At 50.0% G+C, this 21775-nt stretch overlaps 1 protein-coding gene across 6 annotated transcripts in view; it reads right to left on the bottom strand.

Moving 5' to 3' along the window:
* NRP2 (neuropilin 2) overlaps nt 1-21416 on the bottom strand; it is an 88955-nt gene extending 67539 nt beyond the window's left edge. For 2 of the 6 annotated variants that reach the window (XM_056496365.1, XM_056496363.1), the window contains exons 1-2: nt 20995-21416; nt 9206-9383 (exon numbers count right to left, since the gene is read on the bottom strand). In XM_056496365.1, coding sequence (XP_056352340.1) covers nt 9206-9383; nt 20995-21067 — 251 coding nt within the window. In that variant the 5' untranslated portion in view covers nt 21068-21416. The remainder of the gene's footprint in view (nt 1-9205; nt 9384-20994) is intronic. The other 4 variants (XM_056496366.1, XM_056496364.1, XM_056496367.1 and 1 more) reach the window with 2 other exon arrangements.
* Between the last annotated feature and the right edge of the window lie 359 nt (nt 21417-21775).

Below are 21775 nucleotides of genomic sequence, written 5' to 3' on the forward strand. Positions count from 1 at the left end.
AGCTTAGGGGCTGTCCAAGTTCTGGGGTGCTGATGAGGATCAGGGAACGCTCACATGGCATGCTGTGCCAGCCCTATTCCCACAGGAGCGAGTGATGTACCACCACACCTTGCTGGTGCAGTATCAGTCATGGCCTTAGACACTATATGCAATGAAAAGCAAAAGGAAAGAGTAAAAACTGGAATCAGATGGGGATCAGAGCTTGGTAGCTGGGCTTTCCAATATCTTTCCACTCATTTGCACTGGCTTTTTTTCAGCACAAAACTGAAATAAACACCTCGTTAAGCACCAATTGTATAAAGGAGGTTGTAAGAACAGAGCCCTGACCAGCCCACCCTCACCCTCCTGGCTGTCTACATCCCTCATTAATGATGGATGGTCACCCTGGGACTGGCCCACCATAGGATGACTTTCTGACCCCGCATTTTCTCAGAGACAGCCTGTTCACAGCCCAGATCCTGCCTCAGCTGATGCACAAGTGAGTAAAGCTTTGCTGCCAAGACTGGCCTGCAGCCTCCACTATTTGGGCATTCCCACAATTTGGCTGTGCCAGCTTGTAGTAAGAGCTGTTTCTGGGGCAAACAGTGAACCACTGCCTGATCCCTCCTTGCTTACTGCACAGCACAGCATCTCCTACCCCCTTCTCTCCTCAAAATATGGGGACTTGCAGTTCAATAGCCATCTGAACCAAACTGTGCCAAGTCTGAGCACAGTCAATGCCTGAGCGAGGGCCAGGGCTGTGCCATGCACGTGCCACACCTTGCTGTGCACTGGCAGCAGCAGTGACCTCTCATATGGCTCTCTTTGACAGCAGTGATTCTCTGGGAGTGTGGGAGGAATTAGCTGCTGGCAGGGGCTGGTTGGTACCCCTGAGGAGAGCTCAGCCCAGCCCATAACAGCAGGTCAGAGAAGCAATCACATCAAGATAGAAGAGGGAGACAGAGACAAGGGAATGGGATGCTGCATGAGGCTGGTAGGTACTTTTCTCCTTAATGTGCTCTGGGAGCAGGGGGATGGGACTGTCCCTGTTTGTCCCACAAACAAGGACCCTGCCACTGCTTTGTTCCAAAAGATTTTCTTTCAAGCAACCCTTTGTGTCACCCTCCTGTTCAGCTGTGGCAGTGTGTCTGCTTTGTCCTGCCAGCTCAGCCATGGAGTGTTTACAAGCCTCCCTCACCCTTCCAGGCTGTGGTTCAGCTCCATTGACACTGAAGGCAACGGACTCCTCTCTCGGCGTGTGATGAATCAATTACTTCCTCTGACACTCTATTACTATAGCCCTTACATCTCCAGATTGCAGATGAAAAGACAGACTGAGAAGGGGGACAGGGAAGGGGAGAGGTCTCCTGAGGTCTCCATCAATTGAGTTGTTGGACATTTGAAGAAATCCCCATCTGCCATATTTAAAGACAGAGAGATGTTTTGCTCCTGAATGGCAGAAAAAATCAGAGGGTTTTCACAAAAGAAAACCTAAGAAATCAAATGGGTCAAAAAACTTCAACAAGATGCAGTGAACATAGATCAATGGTGAGTCAGTCGCCTCTGCTGATGGAGATCCCAGACCTTGTTTCCACCCACGATTAACAGCCAAACATCGGTATTACCAAAGAAACAGTCATTACACCTTCCTTCTCACTGCAAAATAACAATGTAAATGAAACCTCCTACCAGCACTCACAGAAGAGGAAGGAAGCTGAGCACATGCCTCAAACTCTCGTGCTGCCGGTGGAGGGGGGGGCACTTCTCCTTGTTGGACATCCATCAACAGCCCCAGCTCTGAGGTTTCCCTGGAGGTTTCTAACACGTGGAGCACTTCCCATGCAAACACCCTGCATGCAGCATGGCCTCGGCCGGCACGGGGCTGAGAACAGGGGCTCCCCCACCACCAGTGGATGAGTATTGCCTGTCTCAGGAAAGCAGAACTCCACCTCAAAAGATTCCTCACACAGTGTCTTCTGTACTGCTGCAAGAAGGCGGGGGCAGCTACCCTGCCAGTTTCCCTGCCATTTGTAACAGAATGAAGTCTTTGGCAGAGCATTTCTGCTGTCAGACCCCACTGCTTCAGGCTCTGCTTCTAGGAATTCATTAAACAATATCTCCATGTCTGACCCAGTGTTACTTTAAAACCACACCATACTAATGTACTGTGATCGCTCACTAAGGCTATGTGTAGATATCAAGAATTCCATGGGATTAGCAGTGGGGTGGGGTGAGAAACCAACAGAAAAACCCTAGGTTATTCATTCTTTCTAATGATCTACTGAGCTACTCACTAAGCCAGCATAAGGAAGGTGTGTGTGTGAACTGGTGTGTTTGAACTGATACATCAGACAGTTGCTTAAAACATCCTAGCTGTGATTAGTGGACCATGACTGCTATTAACTTATAAGGAATTCCAGGATCACCAGACTGTGGTTTGCAACATATTATTACATTGCCATTCAATGCTGGTGTGCAGCCGCTTGATTTAAAGGAAACTGAGAACTTGCCTCAGACTAAAATCTAACCTCCCCCAATTCCTTCAAATATGTTCTATGCTGAGTTCTGGCCAAAAGCAACCACAAATTTCTTCTGTTTTTCAGTCTGCTCTTTGCAGTCTGTTCTTTTTATTTTGCATTCATATTTAATTACAGAATTCACACCCAGCCAGAAAAGGCTGAGAATGAAGTGGTTGTCTTCTGCTGCACTCTGACCTACTCCTGTGTGGTGCTGCCTCTCAGCAGCCTTTGGAGGGGAGTGTGCTTTACACTGTTGCTATCTAGACTGGGTTTTATGCCCGCAGATGCCCAGATCTTCTTTTCTTTATAGCACAGGGAATTTTAAATGATTCACCAAGGCAGGAACAGGAAATTCACAGCAGGGAAGCGGAAGAACCCAAATCTCACAACTTGCAGAACTGATATTTGCTGGGGAGTCTGCCACAGCCTGACAATAGGGATTATATCCATTAAAAAGGCTGCAAGTAGCTAAATCAAACAGTTGATATTAAAAGGCTAAACTATTTCCTATGTAAATCAAGGTAAAAATCTCACTTTTCTTTTACTGGGCTTTGCATCTAGTCTTCAACAAAAAATGGATAATTTAAAAATATCATTCTAGCACTCCCCTTACATTCACTAACTCCTGCATCCAGACAACAAACCCATGACGTAGAACAGCATTGCTAATCCCACTGTACAACACAAAAAAAGTGACCAAGACTCATAGTCTCACAGAACTTATTTAGGCTCCTGAGATCTGTTTGGGATGAGCCTCTGTAAAGGGTCACCTGGTGTCACATTGTGGGCTGGAGTACTGTTGCAAAGGTAGTCAAGGGCTTCAGGCTCTGCTGAAAGCAGGAGCACCTCAACACTGGTTATCAGGCACTCAGTGGGATTGCTTTGCTCCTATCCTACAGCATCTGCGCTGAGCAGGGTCTGCAGAGATGCAAAGGATTTGGAGCTGCAGTGTAGCCTACAGTGCTTGCTTAAAAAAGGCACACGTATCCGACACTTTTGGCAAATTCTGAACCCACTTAATCAGAAATCACCACAGCCAGCCCTGTGCTTGCTCCCTCTCCAGATGCTGTTCCTTCCCTTGCTGGACAGAGAGGCTGACTAAGAAGCGAGTACACCACCACCATTACCAGTTCCTCCTCAACAGCAGGAAGGAGGGGGAGACGTCTCTGTCTCTAATCCTATTGTTCCCAGTGTCACCAGCTGGCCCTCAATTTGTCATCATGCCAACAGGAAACAAGGTGCAAAACGAGATCTGGACTCCTATGCAGCAGATGTTAGTGAGCTGGCGGGTCATAGGAGACCCCACGAGAGTGTGTTTGGGGCCACCACCTCCTGCAGAGCCTGGGCTGGGCCTCTCCCTCAGGGGAAAGGCTCTGGGGCATAGAGAAACACAGCCACAGAGCAAGCAGAGATGGGAAGCAGAGAAGAGGGATGTGAACAACCTCAAGCTGTTGTCTCATGTGGCTGGTCTCACCGTCACAGCTAACTCATCCACTGATGTCCCATTTTGGAAAATGACCCGGGCTTAATGGGAATTATGAACTGTATAGCGGATGCTGGATGGAGTTAAAAACCAGTAGAAGCTCATTTGAACACAAGTTGAGCTGCAGTGTCATGTTACCCAGACTGAATTATTTCCTGTACGTTAGAAACGTTGCTTCTGGCTACCCATGCCACAAATATATGAGCAAGCAAATGCCTTCCTTAACATCTCATCTTTGACTTCCCCTCACTGCAAAATTAAAGCTCAACTCCCCCAGTGCTTCAGGAGATGCAGTCACTTCCCCTCACATCCTAGTGAAGAACCCCTCCAACCCCTGGCATTCTCTAGTATTCTCCAAATGTATTTCTCTTTTCTAAGCATTTTGCCAATCACAAGATGAACTGCATTGTTTCTAAAATGTTTACTAATAAGCTAATTATGCACACTTTTCAAAGCATTTACTAATTAGCTGTCCATGATTGCTGCCTTGTCTACTCTTAACCTTCACTGATGGAAGGATGGCTTCTCACAATATGATGCTCTTGTTTGAAGGAGATGGCAAGAGAGGCAGGCTGAATGCTGCAGCCCACAGCTGCCTGGCTGGCTGTGGGTACTGAGTCTGGATGCAGCTCTCTCTGCCACCTCAGCTCAAAGGAATTTGAGTCTGTGGCTCTCTAGGAAGAATGCAGAGCTGTTTTGTTCCAGTGCCCAGCTTTTTGGACACTCAGGAGATGGCCATGCTGCCATAAGAGGCCTTCACTGGCTGTCCAAGCTGAGTGTCTCACCCTTTGTGCTGTGGCATGGGAACAACCAGCATGCTGCTGCCAGTGTCTCCTGGACAGCAGAGCTCTGTGACATGGGCACTAGCAGCATGCTGTCTCCCTGGCCAAATCTTGGTTCACTCTGCCTTTCAAGGTGGGAGCAGATGTGTCTACTCCTGCCATGCCTGCCTTGTATCCAGCACACATCAGGATGCTGTGCTTGATTCAGCTCTCTTGGCACCATTATGGCACTTACGAGGTCACAGTGACCACTGCATAAGTTTCCTAATGACAGTGGGCCCAGTTCCTGTTTCTTGAAACCTTCTGGGCTTGACAGTAGGACCCAAAGTCATGAGGAAAAGCCTGACTGCAGCTCCATGTCCAGTTTGCCATCTCCAGCCTGTTTTGAGAAACCCTGGCCCCTGTCTCCAGAAACCTTCGCCAGCATTTGGCATGTGCCACCAGAGGGGGCTGCGAGCCACAGCAGCGGTCCCCTAATTCCTTCCCAGGCAGGGATCCCACCGTCTGCAAACCTGTTCCAGTATGTGTTGGAAATGGCTGCAAAAAAATCCACTGGGCACGGTCTGGCTACCAGTCGGGCTTTTTAAAAACACTGTTCCTCTGGAGCAGATGTTATGACTCAGCTGGAAGGTCTTCTGCTGGCAGAGGAGGCACAAGCATGTCCACTGCAGCCTGGAGGGAGTGTGCCTCTGCTGCATGTGCACCACCCAGCCTAATCCTCTGGCAGGGCCAGCTGAGTGTGGCTGGGGGTGTCAGCAGCCAAATACAGGAAGGAGCTTTTAGTGGTCCAAAGGAAGACCAGCAGCGGGAGGGTGGCACAAACAGAAAAGGTGGTTGGTCATAAATGCAATGACTCATGCATAGCTGAGGTTTTGGACTTGGATTTTCCAAGCAAGCAGAGCAGACAGAACAACAAAATAGCAATTAAGAAGGAGTGGATAGCTTAGCTACATGACTGCAAAAGGTGGGGGGATAGCTGTCCCTGCTACCCACCTATTGCAAATGGTTCAGGTCACTCTTGGGATCCAAATAAACTCCTGCATGAACAAGACTGCCCAGCAACCCCCATAGCACGCAGAAGTGGAAACATTTCACCACAGCAGCAGCCTGCCCTTTTCCACTGGTTGCCACTGTTCATTGAACAGACACCAATGATGTGGGGTGCAGTACCTGAGCTACAGCTGCACTTGCAGCACAGAGGGGAACAAGCAGCCAGGCATGAGGATGATAATTTCTGAATAGTTTGGCTGATCTTTTATCAGAGCATCAAACTTCCCTTTTGGCTCTGTTATTACTTCTGTGGCCCCACAGCTGCAGGACAGCACGAACAATGGCCCAGGCCTGTACTCCCTGTCACAGCTTACCCACCCTCCCTGCCACACAGATCCCTGCTGGTGCACAACAGCCACAACAGCAGGAGATGGCCAATTTTCTTAACCTAGCATACTCCCAAAGCAAGACACTTCCTCAGAGCACAGATATAGCACTCAGAGAGAGATGTTCTGGGGCTTCAATTACACCAAATTACCCCTTTCATGATGAAGGTAATAGAGTGCAGCTACTTCTTAATGCAGCTGGACACAGCTGAGAAATAAAGCCCAGATGTGCCTCCAGAAAACAATAGCAACAAACAGCACTGAGCAGCCACCTCTGGCTGCCACCTTGGGCATCCATCCCAGGCTGATGCTTCTCCCCTCCAGGCTGACAAAGCTGGTCTCTGCAGCCAGCTCTTGCTCTGGCATCTAGGCAGCACCAGGTTCATCAGACCATTCTGGCCAGCTGCTGGCCGAGGGGAAATCACTGACCTACCCTCAGAGGTCCCCAGGGTGCCAGGCACTGTACAAAACACAGGAGGAAATGCCTCCTGTCCCAAAGGGAAATGTAAAGCAGATACAAGGAAGGCTCGAAGAGACACAGTAAAACTAAAAAGACTTTTGGAGACATTTTTGTAGGCTTTCGAATGGGTTTTAGGAATGTAAATGTTATGCTTTATGAGGGAGAAACTTTAGCCTAATAAGGTAAAATGAAATGTTGAAAGAAGCAGCAACAGAGGAAGGGGTTATGGTGTTTACCTCTGGCAGCTGGAAGCACAGGCTAGTCCCATTGTTGCTCCAATAGCTGCCAGGTAGCAACACCAGAGAAGGGGACCTTGTCTGCTCAGAGAGCGAGTGCCCAAATGGAGCTGATCTGCCTGTCACCTTAATGTGAATGTGCTCTATATTAATGATGAGATGTCAAAAGGAGGGCTCTGCCCTGAGACTCTGCCTTTGATGCTGATCTGTTCCTGTTAAGGTTCACACCTGCAGCTGCAATGAGGTCTTTGCTTCTTTATAAAAAACCCTCTGACACTCAGATGAGACTTATCACTAGATGGTCACCTATTATTAATGTATTGTAATATAATGTATATCAAGCTTTACACACTGTCCATATTTGCCTCCTGGTTGGTCACTTTAAAAAAAATCTCACTCCTATCTGTTTCTTTCAGGCCACGTTTATCATGCGCTGTTTTCATTGTTCTGTTATGCTTCCTATCAAGCACTGTCCACAAAGCTCTTCCAAACCTACTCCAAGTCAGTGCTGGCTCGAGGGAGCAGGCACCCTGAGCCAGCTTGGCTCTCAGCTCACAGCTGTGGCCAGCAGAAGCTCAAGTGCACAGTGGATAAATTATATTTCACTTTAAGAAAGGCTTCCTTGTGGACATACACACATAAAGGGAAATAGTGAGGCCCCACAGCAGCCACTCAGAAGATTGCTACAGTATAGTAGAAAGCAGCAAAGGGATAACCAACATCCCCAGAGTTCAGGCAGTCCTACTGCACACACCACCTGCAGACTGGGACTATACAATACTCTCTCACAGGCAGAACATGGCAAATGGTGCACAAGATGCTCAGAGCTAAAACTGACATCTTTCTACACGTGGAGGAGAAACCTGGTGTCCATGGGGATTTCCAGCTCCCTGACCAACCTGTTTTTGCTTGCCCTCACCTTGAAGAGACAGAAGCTGGAGTCCTGCCTGCCCAGTTTGATCCCTGCCCTGCACACAACTGGCCAGTGTCCTGTCCAGTACCTATGGCATACTCTTCAAATAGCATGCTCTGCAAATATGGGCCTGTTCAGCTTTTATTACTGTGAATTTGGGACAATTGCATTAGCTATGAGGAGGCTATGCAGTTCAGCCTATTCAAGCAGCCATGAAATCTGATAGCAACTATCATTCTCACATCCACTGCAAGGCCTTGTTGTGTTCATCTATGCCCACATTAAGCCTTTCTATACCTTCTCCCTTCTTTATACACAGGCCTGATCCTGCAAAGCACTAAACACCTAGCACACACAGTGACTTCAGGGAGAGTTCATGGTGTTCAAAGCCTTATTAGCCCAGGCTTTATCTGTAGGGGGTGACAAGATCCCCAATGACATCAATCAGCACACCTTCATTAGAGTTAGAGGAGCTATGCTGATTTATGATAGCTGAGGATCCAGCTCTGCACCTCATAACCTTCAGTACATCATCAAACCCATGCTGAATTCTTTGTTCTCCGCAGGACTAATTCTGCAGCCCCATAAATGCTTCCCCTGCTCCTTTGTCCTTTTTTACAAACAGAATTTCCCTCTCCATATGCAAGCCACTTTTAATCAACAGGACCAGTGTATCTAGCAGGACTGCTATGTCAGGCCTGTTTTAGGAGGAGATCTCAAGCTCCTTCACAGTCAGGCATCCCTGTAGCTGGCTGTGGATTCCAGATGAAACCCACAGGTTTATTTGTCTGCTGAGACCATGTTATTAACTCAGCCTTTTATGGTGCCCTTTGATGCCATTAATTATTCTTTACTAGTTGTTAATTGTTTTTTCCAGACATCTAGTTTCTGGGTCCTTTCTTAGAAGAAAAAGGGAAATAAGGCAAACAAACCTCCCCTCCAATCCCCCCCAGCACAGCAGAATATGCACTATGGGAAGTCAGATCCAGCCCAAACAGTTCAGACCTCCACACCTCCAGCCTCACATGGCCTGAATCTGTGTCTCCAGCCACAGGGCTCTCTCTCTGCCACACCTCTGCCTAATCACACACCAGGAAATTGCTCTGCTCTCCCAGCATGGTTTAAAAGAACAGTGAGGCTACCTCGACACAGAAAAACTAGTGGCCTTTTAACCAAAGTGAAGCTCAGGTTGAAAGCCAGTTGGGTCTGATGTCAGGGGGTATCAGGTCAAGTTAAGAACTACAGGTTCATTGCAGAGTAGGCTCATCTTATGTGTCCAAAGCAGCATCTTACAACCTCACAGGCAGCCCTTGTTCCAGAAAAACAGGGGGATGCAGCACTGTGGGGGCTCAGGGTGATGCTTGATTTCAAGTGGAAAGAAGTACAAGACCCATACCACTAGGCAAAAGCAGAAGAGGAGGTAACTATGTACTAGAGAGGAAGAGGAAGGCTCTTACTTGCAGTCGTGTTTTTCGATTTCAAAGTGAGGGTTGAAGTTGAGGATAATCTTCTGGTTGGGTTCAGGGGCGTAGATGACCCATTCACAGTTCTGGTGGGAGGGGTAGTCATTGGGGTACCCTGGTGAGGTGATGTACCCGGCATCCTTGGAGTTCAGGCGGCCCCCGCATGGCTGAGCTGCAGAGACACAGAAGGGAACAAGGCATTGAGACATGTTCTAGGCATCAGGTGTGCACAGCAGGCCTCCCTGGGCCACTGATAGCAGGGATCTCATAAAGACCATTCTCCAGGCCACTGACATCCCTTTGGTACTCTAATATTGATATTAATCTCTGGGCAAGGAGAATTATTCTGCAGAGCAAACATACTCCTTTCTTCTCCACCTCCTGCCACACTTACATACCACATTTCACACAGACCAGAAAAGAGAAATGAATGCTCTTGCCAAGGCAATTACAGAGCCATAAAGTAAGAGACAGATTGATATCAGATCATCTGGAGCTGCCTCATTTTATCCCTGCTTTTGCCTCCTTTGCAAGCTGCTCTGTGTCAGTCTCCCACAGCTGCCTCAGGAGACACCAGAATTTGGACTCTATAAATTCAATCCAGCTGCAGGAGGGCAGGAAGCTGTGCTGTTTCCAAGGAAGGAAACTGAGGCACCCACACTGTGTGGCAGAGCTAAGGACAGCACCCATCTTTCCTGGCCCCAGCCTGCAGCCCCATGAAAACCCCTCTCTGTTTGCTGTGCTCTCCCTCCCCAGCCTGCCTGCCCCAACAAACACGTCTCAGCAGACTTGCAAGCTGACCCATCCACTGGAGCTGCAGACACAGATAATCAGCAGTGGTGGTTTTGTGGGACTAGCCCACAAATGGCTGGCAATGGCTGAGTGGTAATCAGAGGAAGCTCTCTCAGCTTTGGGCTAGAACAGGCCCTAGAGGGTGATTTCATAATCAAAAAAACATTTAATCTCATGAATGCTGCAAATCAAATTTATTATTGCATTACTTGCTGGTAGGAAAATCTGCATCACGGGGTCACTTGATAATGCACTACAAATCCTGAAGTCCTTTCTCCATGGGCCCCCATTGTGTGTCTTGCTTCCCCTACTCCCCTGCCACCCCCTTGTATCAGACACCCAGGCCTACAGGCTGCAACAGCTGCCTGCAGAAGACAGCACTGCCTCTTCATACCCAGCAAAACACAAAAAACTCACCAAAATGGGCAAAACCCAACAAAAACCCTAAGTGCCTCCAAAGGGCAGGCTGGCAGGCATACGGGGTGACCCTGGTCACACACTGTGGAAAGCCTTCCTCCCTGAGAATAAGCAGTGGGGTACAATGTGGGATGCAAACCCTCATGGGACATTCCCACTGCCAGGTTATCCCCACAGCCCCAGAGGACCCTGGATGTGCAGGAGGGTGCAAGTGGGTTTTCCCAAGGTCCACATGTGCACATCCCAGAGATGGAGGCTGCAGTACATCCCACACCCCCAAGGGAGCCAAGGCACAGAGAGGCATCACCCTCGATATAGGAGGGTGACCACACATCCCAGCAGCTCCAGGAGCTAAGGGTGTGTTCCACAAGTGTTCCCCATTGCCTTGGTCCTGAGGGATGTTCCTCTCCCTCCACAGCAGCACTCACTGCAAAGCTCCAGGACCCCCCAGGAGAAGCAAAGCAGTGCAGATTGTGTGGCCTCAGCCCCATGCTGTGGGTCTGGCTCTGTTCCTGTGCCATAGGGCTTGCCAGGTCCCAGGGGTGTCCCCTGCCAGGCTGTCACAAGTCCACCAGCTCTCAGCAGGGGCATCCCAGCCTAGGTTCAAACTGCCCTCTCTCCAGAGCCAAGGCGAGCAGCAGGAGTCAGGCAGGACCCCTCAGCAGTAATGCTTCCTGGAAAAAAAAGCACTTTGAATAAACAACCTGCTGTCTGCACGCTGCATGCAGAAAATGCACATGTCCTATGCAAAAACAAGGGCAACAGGAGGGCCCTTCATGGGCCAGCAAGGCTTCTTTTGCCGTGAAAAACCACTCAGCTTCCCCCATGTTTTTCATGCCCTCTAACACATTCATTCTTCAAAATAACTTTCTTCGCACACACCCAAAGGCAGATCTGCAGCAGATCCCTTTTTCTTAAAATAATCCTGCAAGTATCCTGAAAAATACGAGGGGAAAAAACACAGCACTGCCATGAAAAGCTGAGAATACCAAAAAACATCTGGTTTTGTTCCACAGGAGAGATTGCTCAACACACAAACATTTACAAACCTACATTCTTGCACAAATATCTTCTCTCAGGAAGGCATATTTGCCCACACATGTGTTTATGTGGGTTTGGAGGGAGAGAGAGAAAGAGACATTCACGTGGAAAGAAGAAATTCACCAACTTGTTGACATCAATGTACAAATAGACGTGTAATTCACACTTCACTCATGTACGCACTTTCACACCTTCTCATAAAAATTCACACCTCGTTTGCACACATGTCCACCCCCTCCAGCAAAGAAAAATATTCAAGCTGCAGATTATTTTTCTTGGAAAGGGTAAAGTCTCGAAACAATGAAAATACAGTCAATCCTTCCACACCTCGTGATTCCCTCGCCGTCTCTCCAGCTTTCACACACATGCTACCCGCTAGGCTGATGCCACCAACATCACCCACCACTCAGGAGCTGCTAGCCCCTTACTCATGCTGGGTACCGTGAACACCCTGGGAGCCCCTGCAACTCAACCAGGCGGAGGGGAACTGGCATGTGAACAGAGGTGTCAGCCTCCAGCTTGCTCCAGCTCTTCCCCAACAAATGAACTCAGGAGCAGAAACACGCTTCTACCCTGACCTCGAAACCTCCCCCTTGCCCTGCAAGGCCATGGCAGTTCAGTAGCAACTGAGCTAAGGAAAACCCTAGGCTTGATCCTAGTTTCAGGTCAGCTTGGTACCCAAATTAGACTGCTGGTGCCAGTGAGGACAGCCTGAGTGAGAGGGGTGGAGCCCAGCTCTCTGCAGCCGAGGTCTCTCCAGCAAAACAGAGCAAGTTGGTGAACACTGAGTAAACAAGAGCACCAGCCACATCCCTCAGGTGTTCAGATATCACCAGGAACATGTTACCATCTTCCTGGAGCAGTGAAGGTCTCCCACCTGCAGGAAAGCTTATCTGTTTCTTTCAGAGGAACATATTTTGTCCTCCCATTCATTCCTGCCCTAGAAGCTTGACAGAAATGAAGGAGGCTACAGCATTGCCTTGCCCCCATGGTGGGCAATAGCATACCAGGAACTCGAGGCTTTGAGTTATCTGAAGAGGCAAAAATTACGTAAATATCTCTGTAATTGTTCTGTTGGGCTTTTTCTCTTTTGACTCACAGGTATCTAGCAGATGAACACCTGCAATGAGAACAAAAAAAGCTATCACCATGCCCACTGATGGGCAAAGGGTTTGATTCAGCAGTCATGCCAACCACATTCTTTCTGTATAAAATATGACCTGCTTTGTATACAGTAGAGGCTCAAGTGTCTATGTAAATGGATTCTTACAAACTGATGCATTGCATCCATGCAAAAAGGAGAAAAGGTTAGTGGCATGGCTACTGCTCAGTCTGTATGCGTTGGAAGCAAGACATGTTCCATAGCTAATGGACTTTGGCAGCTTTTGCCAGCCCTGAATTCACTTAATAAAATTAAAATTAAATTCTGAAGTACAAGCCAAGTCTGCCAGGTGCATGGGACATCCCATTGCCCAGTAAGCAAAATGCAGGAGTTGAAAGCAAACTGCTGGGGCCCTTCCAGTCCACATGGTAGGGGGGCCAGTGGAGTGCTGTGCCAACAGCAAGGCCACAGGGGAGCAGCAGGGCTCCTCAAGGGAGGCTAGGGAGGTCAATACTCCCTGGCAGTGTTGGAGTAGACGATGGTCAGGTTGGGAAATCTGCAGACTTCTGTTTTCTTTAAGGCTCACCATAACATAAATTATCCCTGCAACCTCCTCACGCAGGGCCACCCCAACAGGGGTACACCAGAGGAAGACAACCAAGCCGTAGGGATGGGAAAAGATGACCTAGAGGAGGCCATAAGGTGCAAAATCTTGCAAATGCTGCATTGTACAGTGTGCAGCTCCAAAGTTTCCCATGGAGATGGGTATCAGCAGCTGAGCTCCTCACAAGAGGCAGACACCTCTTTCTCTGCCCTGACCTGCTGGAAACACCCAGGCTGACAAAGTCTTCCCTTTCCTCCCCCAGGCCACAAGAAATCATTGCTCAGAGGACCCAAAAATAACAGCCAGGCCCCAGGGACCTTCATCCACACTTGGGGTTTTTCAGCTCTGCAGCTCATCAGGCACATGCTGAAACCCTGGGCCGGGAGCAGGGCATTCTCCTACTTGAATTTCCTGCCTATTAAACCCCTCTGGATTTCCCTCACCCCAGGAGAGCAGGGCTCACTGTTATTGTTGGACCTTCCACACAGAAACTAAAGCCAACTCTGCCTGTAACAAAAATAATCATCACCAGAGAGGCCCGTTTCACAACAAACATTCATACTACAACCTCTCAGAGCTTGTAGTGTCCAGCACAAAACTACCATGTGTTTTGATTAGCTGAGCTCAGTTTACTTTTGGGATATCATTCAGGTCTGCACACAAAAATTAGGGTGTTCTGGATGCCTTAGAAGCAGCAACAGCATCACTATCTGTGCTGCTTGAAAAGAGCAGCCTTTGAGGACAGCAGAGGAACAAGGGATAGAGATGTGGACATTCCACAGCAGGCAGATGCACTGCCTAGCCTTGTCACTTCTCTTCCTGGCATGAGGCCCTCCAGCCCAGCTTCACACTCTCATTCAGCCACTGCAGAAGATTTCCACGTCCCAGGATTCAGCACTGGGCTGAGGCGACTGGCCCTGTTGACCCTCCAATGGCACAGCAAAATACGAGTGCTGGCATACATGACTCACTTCTCTCAGAGCTGCTGAACTTGGCTTGAGCCCTTGTGCAGGAAACCCATGTTTCATTTCTGTTAGTCACACACCTCTTCAATGATCAGAGTTTTTCAAGGTCCATGCATGCCCAAGCACTTTGCCAAACTCTGGTATGGAGGAGACAAACAGATCTCTTCTGCCAAGGATTCGTTGTCATTAACACTCATCCTGCCTCCTTCCCCGAGCTCTGACCCTGGCTGGGCACAGCTACGTGCCAGGGGCTCTCACCCCAAACCACACAGCACAACTTTCACAGGAGGCAGGAACACAAATATGAACTCTCAAAGATTTAAATCATACAGCTTAACCATTGGCCAAGGAGAGAGACATAGTGCAGAGGAAGCTAACAAGATTAGATGTTTTATCCCCAGTAGCATAGATCATTTTAGCAGAAGTGTGTTTGCTTTGGATTGCAAGATAAAGCTTCAAAGGCTTCCTGAGCAAATTAATGGACAAACACACCCAAACAACACAAGGCCCTTACATGCACATTTCATTCCAGAGCACTACCCACATCCACATCTTGATATTTCACAGAATCAGGGAGAGTCCCCTGAACATTTCATTGAGGACTTTCACTAGTTTAACTAAAATTTTGCTTAAAAGTAGAGACACAGCGAAGTAGAACTTAAAGACTGCTTTTGTGATTTGAACTAGGATTTTGTTCAATTCAAAGTGTCTCAAGCCTGTCATGAGACAAGCTCATAAAACACTGTCTGGGCTTAAGCAAGAAAGGAACGCGCCAATCCATCAGTTGAGGAATGCAGCCATTTGACTGCTTCCTAAGGCAACAGGGAAGGGATGCAATATATTCAATTTATAGCACTGGACAGCAGTGAAAGGGGAACACTGGAAAGCTCAGCAAACAGAACATTTTAGCTGTGAGCCTTTGCAAAAAGAGATAATTTCAAATTATTGTTAAATAAGAAGGGAATGTTGGAGGGAGGAAGAGAGAGAAGGAGATTTGGAGACTTCTAATACCTGCACTTTTTTCCCCCTCATGTTAATCCACAAAAGAATTAAGTAGAAGCCTTGAAATAGAGACCTACTCAAGCTTCACCACAGAAAATGAGAGGGCCAAATCCTGCATGCAAATCCAGGTAATTTGCTTTGAAATCACTGGGGTTCAGCTGATTTCTGCCCCTGGGTTTCTGGACAGCCACCTTCCAGGGGCTGACATCGCTTTATACCACTTGAGCCAGGACAGCCTTGACCTTTAAATGTCCATCCTGCCCAACCCCTCTCATATCTTTGATGAGATTTTATATCCTGTTTATCCACCTTCACTAACTTTATTATTTGTCATCTTATATCAGAAATATATTGGAAACGCAATTCCAATAGGGTAACCAACTTAATAGTGTTAGTCTTTCTATAGATACGTGTACACACAATTCTCCCAGCTTGCCTGCGAATGTAATTTGTGGGTCTGGGATTACAACTCCTGGCTGCTCTAGTAGTCACCCTGGAGAGCATGCAAGTGTACACATGTAAAGGAGGGGGATAACTGCATTTTGAACTTGGAGAAATCATTCCTGCCTCTCTGTTAAACTCCCAAGGACTTGAAATCTCATGGAAACAAACCGCCATCTCCCAGAAAGAGGTAACAGCTTTAAGAGACTCTCAAGCTGCAGGTCAGGCAGTTTCTGAGTAAAACTCCCCAGTACTGCAGACAGGGAAACAGGTTTGGGGAAGCTTGAACCTTCCTGCATGACAGCCTGCCACCCTACCTATAGGTTACATGAGGAGAAAATATGATGGTGAAAATTTGCTGAGCCACCCCCATTAATGCTGTCAGTTCAAGGGCCATGGAGACAAGAGACATTTCTAGTTGTACACATGGAAAAAATATTCCCCTAGGATTCCTCTCTAAAGAGCTTCAGACTTGATGAAAGGTGTTCAATGCCTCTGAAACACTAATTAGTATTATTATTACAAAAATTCCAACAAGAAAAAAAAATCTCATCTCTCATCTCCCCCCACACCCTCCCAGCTTCCTCACACCTTTTGAACTCATCTGTCAGGGTCCATTCTGAAACTGAATCCTGTTTTCCCCATCAGGCAGTAGCAGTTTATTCCTGCCTCTTCGCACAGCAGCTGGCAGAGCCTCTCAATCTCACAACACCCCTGGCTTGGCCCTCCCTCCCAGGGGCCCTGTTGGAGCCTCAGAGCACAATGCAGTGCCTTGGCTGCAGAGAGCCCCACAGATGGGACGGGAGGGAAGCAGCCCCTCCTGAGGCGCTCGGAGAGAGCCCTGCCACGGGTCCCTGTGCACGCTGCCCCGCAGTGGTGGCTTCAGCCTCTGGTGCTAGTGGTGGGGCTCAGCAGCCGCTGGATTTGAGCATGCTGTCAAAGTTATTGCACATTCTGGTGAGTGTCTTAAATACATTGTTACCTGCTGAGCACATATTCAGCAATCAAACAGAAAGAGAGGAAAGCCGCAGCGGGCTTGGGGTGTGCATGAGGGTGAAAGTTGTCAAGAGGCTCTGGGTTTGTGAGGGATGGCACAGGAAGGGATGGATGCAGAAGTGTGCATGTGTGGCAGCAGCAAGGCAGTCCCCCATGAGTGGTGTGGCTCTGTGTGTAAGAGGAAAGGTGTGTGCCTGTGAAGAGAGAGGAGGAACCAGGGAGATCATAAGAGTGTGAGTGTGTCTACATGCACAAGGGATTTTCCCCTTTCCTCTTTCTGCAAGCATCCCTTTAAAAAAAGGGGGTTCAAAGGAGCCTTTCAATAAAATGTAAGCAGAATCAAAGGACATCATCCTTTTGGTTTCACCATCTTCCTAGAGGGGACATAGAAGAGGGCAAGCATTCAAGCCCTACACAGACAGCACTTCACAGCTATGGGTGACCCACCAGAACAGCTGGGTAGATGTCTTGCCTTTGTCTCAAATGCATGGAGAGAAATGAGGGCAGGTTTCAAAGACCTGAAGCCCAGTACTTTATCTCTGGAGCCCATTTTCTTTGACTCATTAAGTATGAAGAGAGGGGAAGAAGCAGTCAGACAAAGTCCTTACAGCTATCCACCCCTGCGAGTTATACTTCAGGCTGTTTTGCATGGCAACCTGTTGCTTGCAGCCCTTTTCCCAAACTGCTTGGAAGAGATCACCTCACCAATGCTGTAGCTGGAGCCCCAGCCTCCCAATATTACCCTAGCTGTCCTTCCTGATTCACAGGCATGGCTTGCACATAGAAAGGGTTACAGATCCAAGTTGTGATTTCGAGTGTTTGGCTCCGTGCCTGCTTACCTCGTGCTGACAAACCTCTCCTCCGTGTCTGTGTTTGTGTCTTTTCACTGCACAGGCACCGAGGCTGGCTCAGGATCTGGCCTTCTGAGATTGCGCTTTGGCTCAGGCAGGGAGCAGGCTGACCCTTTGATTCTGAGTGTGATTAAACCCATGCTACTGTAGCGCTAAGCCGTGTGCAACACTGTTAGCAACAGCCCTGATTTATGTTGTTGCTAGTATTGCGGTTTCCACCAGGGTGTAGACAGGGATTTTGAAAATAGCCCAGCTACCTCTTTGTCTGTGTGTGTGTATTATAATTAGAACTGTGTCAAAGGGCTGTTACAGAGTGAGGATGGAGCTGGAAACGTTCACACCCCACTTCTGCCCCCACCCCCGTGCTGACACCATCAGCCCCAGCTTGGGTGTGTGCAGGCACATCAGCTCTCCACACTTCCCGGATTAGACAACTGTATTCCCAAAACCCCATGGGTGCACGGTGGTGGTGACTTCACTACACAATGAAGAACAAGTTTAACAGCTTCCAGTTTGCTCTCAAGCTGCTGCAATTTGCCCCCACCACCGTGGCTAAATGACAACTTTTTTTCTATTTCGATTTCAGATAGGATCACGGGTCTCAGATGTAGACAATTTATTTTCCTAGCACAGCTGGTCTGTCAGAGGTCATATAATTTGGCAGCAGTCCCAGTGCTTAAAAATTAATTTTTCCTTATTAATACAACTGGGGGTCCCACAGGATAGGATCCCAGCCTTATCTGAACCTGACAGCTTCCTAAACCCCATGAAGGATGCTTTCTCCTCTCAAGCTATCTGCAGTACAAGGCCACCATGTCCTGGTGCCTGGCAGCACTGGAGGTTTCTGCTAGGAAACCAACCCACCTGCCTGCCGGGACGGGAAGTGCTGCCTTCTCCAGCCCAGAAAAGTGGGGTGCTTTCTCTTTTTAACCTTCTAAAGACACACACAAGCTACAGAGAACGTACTGGGAAGGAGGATGGGGGTGTAGAAGGAGCAAGGCAGGGAGATGGGAAGCACCTCCATAGAGCCAATATGAATGCCTGTCACTCCAGACACCACACACCACGATTTTCTGTAGCAGTAAAACTCGGAAAACAAAATGCAGCATCCTAACCTGGGTCAGAGCCCCCCACCGAGCTTGTATCAGTGGCTTTCAGTGATGTACTGACAACTATCTGACTCCTAGTCTAAAAAAGCTTTTGTTTCCAGTAAGAGCTGAGTTAACAGCACACTGGCATAAGGCACTACACTCAGTGCTTGTGTGGGTGTGTGTGTGCATGTTTGTATGTGTGGCCGTGTGCTTGCTTGGCAGCAATTTGTTTTGGTCCCCCTCCCCACCTTGCTACATCTCCTAAGTCACTACTAAAAATAATAGCTTCTAAGTAAACTATTCGGAAGGCTTCAGAGTGAGCTTTGCTTAGAGCTGCATAAACATCATCTGAACGGCTCAGTACTTGGGTCACTCAAATCTGGTACTTTCTTACTTCATTGCTTTTTACGGGAAAATGAAAAACACACAGCCATCCAACCTTCAGATTTATCTTCACGGGTCTCCCACCCACTCTCCTCCATGGTTATGTCAGGGTTTGCTTGGCTACATACAAATTGGCAGCTGCACTGTTTATCTCTTACTGTAGAAATATTGCATGAGGTTTTTTTCCATGTGGATTATCATATTATTGTCTATTAAAAACGTCTCCCCTCTCTACTAACCTCCCTTAGGGAACCTAAAGAGGGACTTCCATAATGGGGGAAGGCTTTCAGATACACCAGACTGAAACATAAATCCATCTACCTCTGGCATGTTTCCCTTACTAGGCTGGCTAATTTACTGGAGCTGAGTGTAGCCTGATCGAGGTTTGCCTCGATCCCATTACCCCGTACCTTTGCTCGCTGTGCCTGCAATAAAGTCATTTGACCGGATTTGCAGCCACACATCATCATCTCGGCAAACCATTGCTGGTGTCGGCCACAGAGAGACAACTTCCTTGCTGGTTCCAACACCATGTGATGCTCTGCTTAGCCGGGAAAACCCCGCATTCAAATAAATACTGTTAACAGCGCCTGAATGGCCTGAGACACGGTTTGCTCACAAACCTCTTCCTAGCTAACAGTCCTGATGCTGAACTCACTCCAGCGTAGAAGGAGGTGAACGCATGGACACAGGCACACAGTCGAGCTCAGCGGCTGCAGGGACCACAGCCAGACTGGCCAGTGCACCCTCAGGAGCCAGCCTCAGGCTACAGCCCGATCTGCCACAGCACAAAACCTACTCCAGGAGATCAGACACTGCTTCTGCAGCCAGGATCATCTGAAAAGACTGTACTCAGCAAGGACCTCCCAGGACACTGCCCTTTCTCCTCATACCATAAAGTGCCTATTCGTTTTCCTGCTTGAACAAAAGATGGGATTTTTTCTTTCCTTTATAACCGTAAGGAAGGAGGTGATGCCAACCGGCAGCTGAATGTTTATCAGCAATGCCTGTGCTTCACAGTGCAAAAGAGATGGATTTTCTCAGGCAGCAGAGACTCTCTCACTTCCCCTTTACAAGGGGAAGCTGGGTGGCCACACAGCTCCGGGACAGGAGAAGGCAGAATGCACTCTGCCATCATCTAACGCTGCTCGGGTCAGACCGCAGCTCAGGGCCCTGAGCCACGTCCCGAGGCTCCGAATGACGGGAAGGCAAAGCCACAGCTCAGCAGCTGCGGGCTTGGCACTGCCGTCCTGCCAGGCAGCTCCTGAGCGCAGAGAAGAAGCCCCGAGAGCACTGGACAGCATTTCCTTTTCCTTCAGAGACTATTCCAAATCGGGACCCTGTTGCCCCCACTAGCGAGACTCAAAGCCAGTGGCCGGGGAGCACAGGGCCCAGCCTCAGCCCCACTCCTGTCCCCATGCCGAAGGAACGCCAAGACGTGTTTCATCCCAGCACCTCCTGACAGTCCAGCCTAGCTCGTCAGCGAGGAACAGAAAAACACACTCGCGTCCCAATACTTGCCATGAACCCGCCTTGTCCCGGGACAGCTCAGCGCTTGCAAAGTGCGTGCGGGTCCCGCACGTACCGCGGGCAGCCTTTGCTAAGGGTGCCGCTGCCGCCGCCGAGCTTCGCCCGCTCCCAGCCCTGCACGGCCCCGGCTGCTGCTCCCGCCAGATGATTTTAATTTCTCACCTAAAGTTTCCCGAGGCTGCAACCGGCGCGAGGCCTCGGACATTCGGATGCGAGTGCCCGACATGTGTCTGGTCCCTACCGCTTCCCTCCTTTCCCCGCAGCTCCCCGAAAAACCAGCACGCAACTTTCCAATGCGGCTCCATCCCCTCGCCCCTTCACGCCGGGCGGTGGGAGCCGCGCGGCTGCAGCCGCTGCGCTCCTTGCCGGGGGTGCGCCGTCCCCGCCCCGCCACACGCATAAGCCCCTCCAAAACCCGTGCTGCGAAAGCGGCGTGGCGCGGCCGATCGCTCAAGCATTCCCTAAATTTATTCCCACGCAAAGCATCTATGCGTGAGAACGGGACCGCGCCCGGGAGCCCGAAAGTTGGGCGGACGGGGACATCCCTCATCCCTGAGGGCGCCTTACCTGTCTCTGCTGTGCCTCCGGAGCCGGGCAAGCACAGCCCTAGAAATCCCCAGGCGAGAAGAAACGTATCCATCCTCCGGAACAAATTATTAAAAAAAAAAACACAAAAAAACCACCAAAACCCACAACACAAGACCCGAGGCTGCGGGGCCGGGCTTCGCCTCGCTACCCCGGGATCGCCGCGCCCCGTGTGGGCGCCCCACTCGCGACCAGCAGCTCCGGCGGGGCTCAGCGAGGGGCGGCGGCGCTGCCCGCGCCGGGGCTGCGGGGCGGGCGGTGCCGGCGGAGCGCCTCTCCCCTAGGGCGACCCGCGGGGCAGGCGCCTCGGCATCCCCCGGGGCGCGGCGGCGGTGGTGCGGGCTGGGGCGCCGTCTGCGCCTCCTCTCCCTCCCCGCCGGCGCCTCGCAGCCTTTTCAGGCAGGGCGGCATGTGGCTGTCAGAGCCGAGCGCCGGCGCCGCCCCCCGCGCCCCCCCGCCCGCCCGCGCACCGCCCCGCGCACCGCGCCGCCCCCGCGGCCCGCCCCGCCCGCGGGCAGCGCGGGGACCGGGGAGAGAGGGGACCGGGGAGAGAGGGGACCGGCAGCGCGGGGACCGGCAGCGCGGGTGCGGAGTGGCCCCGCGGAGCCGGGCGCGTCCCGGGCGCGCTGCCGTGCCCCGGGTGCCGGCCGGCCCCCGCCCGGGCGCTGACGGCCCCGCAGCGCAGGCAGGAACCAAACCCGCTGGAAATAACGGCAAAAGAGTCGGCTGTGCGAAGGGAGACACCCAGAAATTGTCGGATGGG

The sequence above is a fragment of the Oenanthe melanoleuca genome, chromosome 7, assembly GCF_029582105.1.
Source record: "Oenanthe melanoleuca isolate GR-GAL-2019-014 chromosome 7, OMel1.0, whole genome shotgun sequence".
In the NCBI taxonomy this organism is placed as follows: Eukaryota; Metazoa; Chordata; class Aves; order Passeriformes; family Muscicapidae; genus Oenanthe; species Oenanthe melanoleuca.